Below are 7,207 nucleotides of genomic sequence, written 5' to 3' on the forward strand. Positions count from 1 at the left end.
TCTTCCTGGAACGAAGCAGAGCTTGATAACCCCTCCCTCTTCTTCCTGCTCTCAAACACAGCCAGCTCCACTCTGACTCTATATTTCTTTGTTCCCTCCCCTTTAGATCTACAAGTTGAGGATGGGTGTAACCAACAAGAGCTGACATTCACTGAACAAACACATGCTGTGCAGATCAGAGGTGGAGCTAGTTTGATTTCTCAGGAAGTGAAACTCAGACAGTCGTTGTTACCGAGAGAAGAAATGGCACAGAAAGGAGTTCAGCTGGGTCAGGAAACCCTTTCTTGTTCGATCTGTCTGGATCTCCTGAAGGATCCGGTGACTGTTCCCTGTGGACATAGTTACTGTATGAACTGTATTAAAAGCCACTGGGATCAAGAGGATGAGAAGACAATCTACAGCTGCCCTCAGTGCAGACAGGACTTCACACCGAGGCCTGTCCTCAGGAAAAGCACCATGTTAGCAGATTTAGTGGAGGAGCTGAAGAAGACTGGACTCCAAGCTGCTCCTGCTGATCACTGCTATGCTGGATCTGATGATGTGGCCTGTGATGTCTGCACCGGGAGAAAACTGAAAGCCTGTAAGTCCTGTCTGCAGTGTCTGGCCTCTTACTGTGAGAAACACCTCCAGCCTCATTTTGAACTACCTGTCTTTAAGAAACACAAGCTGGTGGAGCCCTCCAAGAAGCTCCAGGAGAACGTCTGCTCTCGTCATGATGAGGTGATGAAGATGTTCTGTCGTACTGATCAGCAGTCTATCTGTTATCTCTGCCCTGTGGACGAACACAAAGGTCATGACACAGTCTCAGCTGCAGCAGAAAGGACCGAGAGGCAGAGAGAGCTCGGGGTGAGTCGACAAAACATCCAGCAGAGAATCCAGGACGGAGAGAAAGATGTGAAGCTGCTCCAACAGGAGGTGGAGGCTATCAATGGCTCTGCTGATAAAATAGTGGGGAACAGTGAGAAGATCTTCACTGAGCTGATCCGTCTCATGGAGAAAAGACGCTCTGATGTCAAGCAGCAGGTCAGATCCCAGCAGCAAACTGAAGTGAGTCGAGTCAGAGAGCTTCAGGAGAAGCTGGAGCAGGAGATCACTGAGCTGAAGAGGAGAGACGCTGAACTGGAGAAGCTCTCACACACAGAAGATCACAACCAGTTTCTACACGACTACCCCTCACTGTCACCACTCAATAAATCTACACCCTCATCCAGCATCAAGATCCGTCCTCTGAGGTACTTTGAGGATGTGACAGCGGCTGTGTCAGAAGTCAGAGATAAACTACAGGACGTCCTGAGAGAGAAATTGACAAACATCTCACAGACAGTGACTGAAGTGGATGTTTTACTGTCAGAACCAGAACCAGAGCCCAAGACCAGAGCTGAGTTCTTAAAATATTCATGTGACATCACACTGGATCCAAACACAGCACACACACGGCTGTTATTATCTGATGAGAACAGAAAAGTAACACGCACGAAAGAGACCAATCCTTATTCTAGTCACCCAGACAGATTCACTAATTACTGTCAGGTCCTGAGTAAAGAGAGTCTGACTGGACGTTGTTACTGGGAGGTGAAGTGTGTCGGAGAAGTAGTTTATGTAGCAGTCACATACAAGAATATCCGCAGAGCAGGGAGCTCAGATGAATGCTGGTTTGGAGGTAATGACAAATCCTGGATGTTATATTGTGACAACAACAGATATAACTTTTATTACAACAATGTCAGGACTCCTGTCTCAGGTCCTCAGTCCTCCAGAGTAGGAGTGTACCTGGATCACAGAGCAGGTATTCTGTCCTTCTACAGCATCTCTAAAACCATGACTCTCCTCCACAGAGTCCAGACCACATTCACTCAGCCTCTACATGCTGGACTCAGGTTAGATTATGTTGGAGCCTCTGCTGAGTTGTGTAAACTGAAATAGACAGAAGTCATTAACGAGACAGATGTTTAACTTGCTGTGTTTTAAATCTTCAACTTGATTTTTATCCACGCTTGTTGCTGAGATCTGATCGTCGTCACCTGTCAATCAAACTTTATGGGCGGTCCTTTGACCTCTTCTCGTCTGTTCTGTAAATGTTTGAGTGTCTTTAAGTGACACTCCTTCCTGTGTCTGTTTAGCCGTGGACTCTTTCACTGCTCAGGATGACTTTTGTTCACCTGAACTGACATTTCTCTGTGTGAAAATATCAACTTCTCTCCGCTCTCCATGTTTGATTATTTGTTTTCATACATTTATATTTTCTGTTGTTTCTGTTCTGATTGATGAGTCTGAAGAGAGAGAGCAGCAAACTTTTCTTTAATGTTGATTTTCTCTTCTCACCATTTTGTACATTTGTAGAAAATCTATAAAATCACACTTAAAGAAATTAGTTAGTCAGAATAAATGTTGTTGTTCATATTCAAAGTAAAAAATGTCCTCTGAGGTATTTTAAAACTGTAATCCTCCTGATTAAATCAATAAGGAGATAAATCATAGTTTTCTTTTGAGTGAGAGATTCTGATCAAACAAACTGATTGTGTGGATGAAGTGAATGTGTTCATGAAATGATTGAACAAGAGACATTGAACACACTTTACTGATTTGATGTTTGAACAAACTGAAGTTTGACTTCCTGAATAAACACATGAACAAAATGTTTTCTTCTCGTCTTCATTGCAGGGTGTCGTAAGAAGCTGATGGAGAGTCAAACTCAGTCACTTTGTTCATGTGTTGGTGTTTAGAGCTGAAGAGCGTCTGTCACTCACTCTCTGTTCTTTCAGCTCTCCTCACTAAAAAGATTTGCTTTTGAGGAATGAGCAGAGTTTTCTTCAACATTTTGACGTCTAAAAACATTTTGACAGACTTTTCTTTCCTATATTTCCAATGTGTCCTGAATGCAGCATCAGAAGAATCAGAATCAGCTTTATTGGTCGCGTATGCTTTCACACACAAGGAATTTGACTTCATTAAAACGATACTCTCAATGCACAAAAGGTACAACATTAATTTACAACAATAACCACAATGTAAGCAAAGACTAACACGTACAAGGCTCGATGAGAGAATAGTGCAGTGTTGGGTCGAGCAAACATGCTGAGATAACTTATAATAAAATATATATATGTAACAGATGAGTTAGTTTACTTGAGGTAGAGTTGTAACAGTATTTACATTGAGCGGTGTGATTGATATCAAGGGAGGATAATAATACAGATGCTTCCTGCAGAGAGTAAAAATCACCACAAGAGGGCGCCTTCATCCTGCTAACCAGGGATGTAAAGATCCACTTAAGCACCTGAACTCAGTTTGTGCAGAAGAGAGTGAAAAGAAGTCAAACTACTTAAAGTTATTCACTAGTTCCCTCTGATCTTCATTCATATACATCTGTCCCTGGATTCTGCTGCCATTCTTCTCCATATTACCAAGTGTATTTATGTAATTTCTAGTCAACAATACACTTATTAAAAGACACAATCACCTGACAGGTCCAGAAAAACCTCTTCAAGATACAAAATAAAACCTGGATTGTTTTTAATCAGTAAAAATATTGCTGGTTCAGCAAGCAAATTTAACTTGTTGTAATGTTAGAAATATGTCATCAAGTCATATTTGCATTAACATATTATTTTCAAGCATTTCGGATCTTTATTCTTTAGTTATATATCTTGAAATAATATGTTTATCTGGACTTTTCAGGGTGAGTTTTTTGCAGTATTGAGGCCTCACTTGGAGACTGAACAAGTTTATATTACGCAATAAAAATATCCAATAAAATAGGAGTGTTTTCAGGGAAATAAAATACATTTTTACGAAATTAAACTGTGATAAAAGAAACAAAAAGACAAACTTTTATTCACTGAGGGATTTAGGGATTAGAGGGTCGCGATTAAGAAGTTCATAGTTGGTTGTCATAGTTACAACTGTTTTTGAAGGCGGAAGAGTCCAAAAGAATTGTTTTTTAAATGATGTTGTCTAAGATACTCATAGGATACATCTAAATTTAAAGACTAAAAAATGAGGCATTAATTAGGACAATTTTTGACTTCAATATCTTTGGTAACTGTGACAAACAACAGCAGACGCAATTTTCTTAAAAATCTTCAGTTAATTAAGATTGTATTTATTTACACTAGAAATAGGGAGTCATACAAAAGAGGGGAGGGTGGGCTAAATGAAAATATAGAAATAACCAAAGAAGAAGAAAACTAAGGAAGGAGGGGTTGCAGACTACAACACAAGGTACATCATGGAGTCCTGAAGTTCTCTGACAAACATTAAACACATAACAATCAGGGATTTTTGTAATAATAACAAGAACATTTGGGAACTTTCTGTCCACAAAAAGGCGTCTTCAGTGGTAAACTAGATGGAGCTAAAATATAAGACTCTGTGGATAAATGTAGCTCTAGCGAAAGTTCAGACAGGAAAACTATATTTTGCATCACACATCTCATCACACATAAGCGGGACATAGCTTCCCAGAGCAACTGCTGGGAGTAGTCCTATGGAATCTGTGTTTATGGGTCATTTGGTTCATATGTGTGTTGTCTGCTTTTCATGTATTCATTTGTCAGCAAAGCATTTGGCGTATCCTCGTTATTGTTGCCTAACTCAGATTTAATTCATCACAGGGTTCACTCTGACTTGATCATTTCCAGGAATACCTCACACAACCAGTCCCTGCAGATCATTAACAAAGATGCTCATGATTTGAGTGATACACCCAAAACTCATTCATTCATTGTTACAGTTCAGCACATTTTGCAATCTGTTCAATTCTCTCAATCAGCAATCTGTTTATAATACAGCAATCACGAATGGCTACACGTTTCATTCTTTGCCATGCTAATGTTCTTTGCTCAGAATTCATGCCGTTTGTTTGGTCTCGTGACTTTTAATTTCCTTAGGGCCAACGTTGAATGTTTATGGAGACATCAGATGGCAAATCAACAAATTATTTCTTCTATGTCTTCATCTGTGTCATCTTTGTCTCCTTGCTATCCTCCTCTTCCCCCGTCATCCTTCTTTTTCTTCTCGTCCTAATTTTTCTCCTTCTCTAATCTAAAACAAAATGTTTCATGCTTTTATTTATTTAAACTTTCTTTATTGCTTTTACATATTAACAACATTTCCACTTAGCAATGTCCATACAGAATGTTTGTGTTTTTTTCCCAACAAGAACATGATAAACAAACAAATACACACAAACAATTAGACCCCTCACCCCCACCCGTACCCCTCCCCTGGCACATATCCCCTAAAGAGAAAAAAAACAAGAGAAAAAACAAAAACAAAACAGGGTTGATGATAACAAAAAGTAGGTTCTCAGTCTAGATTAAAGTGACATTCTGTGCTTTTGACATATGACAAAAAAGGGTTCCAAGTTTTTCCAAAGGACCTCTCAGATCCAGACAGGGTTTTTCCAGTTTAAGAAAGTGAAGCACCTCTTTGATCCAGTACACATGTGTAGGTGGGGCAGAGGATTTCCATCTCAGCAGAATCAGCCTCCTGGCCAGCAGGGTTGAGAATGCTACCAGGTCTTTTTTTATTTGAGGGAAGACAAAGTGCAGAGGGCAACACACCAAACAGAGCAGTTAAAGCATTTGGAACAATAGTTTTCCCTGTGACCTTGGATAACACAACAAAAATGTCAGACCAATATGTATTCAACGAAGAGCAGTGCCAGAACGTATGTACATAGTCAGCTGGAGCCTGTTTGCACCGATCACAAAGAGAAGAAACTGTATTAAATATTTTGGACAGCCTCACTTTAGTGTAGTGGGCTCGATGTAAAATCCTGCACTGAGTAAAGCTGTGTTTAGCACAAATAGATGATTTGTGTACCCTCTGCAGGACCCCCCCCCCCCCCCCCCCAAGCGCTAACTGAAATTCTTTGTCCCAAATCAGCCTCCCAAACAGCTTTGAGGGTATCCAGAGAAGAGTTTGAGCTGATTTTATGAATATTTGAATAAATGACAGATATTGCACCCTTCAATGATGGAAGAGGCTCCAGAAACATATCCAATTCTGAGGTGGGAGGGAGGGTAGGGAAATTTAGACGCAAAGAGCGAACAAAATTACGAATCTGGAGGTACCTAAAAAAATGGCCTTGAGGTAATGAAAACTTTTCAACCAACAGTTGAAAAGACGTAAATGTTGAGTCTATAAATCTTTTTTTTTTTTTTTTTTTTTGGGGCTTTTATGCCTTTAATGTAGAGACAGGACAGTGGATAGAGTCGGAAACCAGGGAGAGGGAGTGGGGAGCGACATGCGGGATGTGAGCCCGGGCCGCCCGCTTGAGACGACAGCCTCAATACATGGGGCGCGCGCCCTAACCATTGCGCCACCAGCGCGCCCCTATATATATATAAATCTTTAAAAGTTTTTAGGCCCAGCCTAGCCCACATAGAAAATGTACTGTCTAACAAGGACGGAGGACAGACATGATTCGCTGAGTCTGGAGCCCGGAAAGAAAAGGTTTGAAGCCCAAAGAAGCGTCTGAATTGGGTCCAAATTTTAAGGCAGGAGGCAACAATAACATTTTTTGAATAAGGGGAAGTGGAAGACAAAAGAGGCGAATATAGTAAGGATTTCAAAGTCACCAGATGAGCTGAATTTGCTTCGACAACCAGCCACAATGGAGGGTTCTCCATATCCTCATAGCAAAGCCAGAAGTTCAAGTTCCTTATGTTCGCTGCCCAATAAGAACATTCATCTTAACAGAATTAATTCTAGCAGCAACGGAAAGATTAAGTAAGGACCATCTTTTAAAATCTTGCTTGATTTGTTTAAGCAGGGCGTCAAAATTCACCTTACGAAGGTTAGCCAATGTGTCAGCCACGTAAACTCCCAGATAGACAAAGCCTGATTTAGATATTTTGAATGGAAATATCTTTAGTGGATATTCCTTGGCTAATTTATTCACAGGAAAAATTTCACTCTTTCCCAAGTTTAATTTATATCCTGAAATCTCACTAAAAGTATCTGAGATTGAGAGGACTGCAGGAATGGAGCGAGATAAGTCGGACAAGAACAATAAAAGGTCGTCCGCGTAAAGGGCGACTTTCAGCTCCACCCCATTTCTTATTATACCACAGAGATCGGGGTGAGACTTTAGAGCAGCTGATAAAGGCTCCATAACCATGGCAAATAGAAGAGGGCTTAACGGACAGCCTTGTCTAGTGGAGCGAAACAGTCGAAAGTATTCTGAGTTTGTGCTATTTGT

The 7,207-nt window shown here is 40.6% G+C and overlaps 1 protein-coding gene across 1 annotated transcript; it reads left to right on the forward strand.

The window, feature by feature from the left end:
- On the forward strand, positions 1 to 2,638 carry LOC132978382 (tripartite motif-containing protein 16-like). Its single transcript, XM_061043557.1, has one exon. It carries the CDS (start codon positions 244 to 246, stop codon positions 1,921 to 1,923), a length of 1,680 nt encoding a protein of 559 aa, XP_060899540.1. The 5' UTR covers positions 1 to 243; the 3' UTR covers positions 1,924 to 2,638.
- Positions 2,639 to 7,207: the final 4,569 nt, after the last annotated feature.

This window comes from Labrus mixtus, chromosome 8, assembly GCF_963584025.1.
Source record: "Labrus mixtus chromosome 8, fLabMix1.1, whole genome shotgun sequence".
NCBI classification, from domain to species: Eukaryota; Metazoa; Chordata; class Actinopteri; order Labriformes; family Labridae; genus Labrus; species Labrus mixtus.

Coding starts and splice junctions, on each gene's coding strand:
- LOC132978382 (XM_061043557.1), top strand. CDS start 244: ATGGCACAGAAAGGAGTTCAGCTGGGTCAGGAAACCCTTTCTTGTTCG.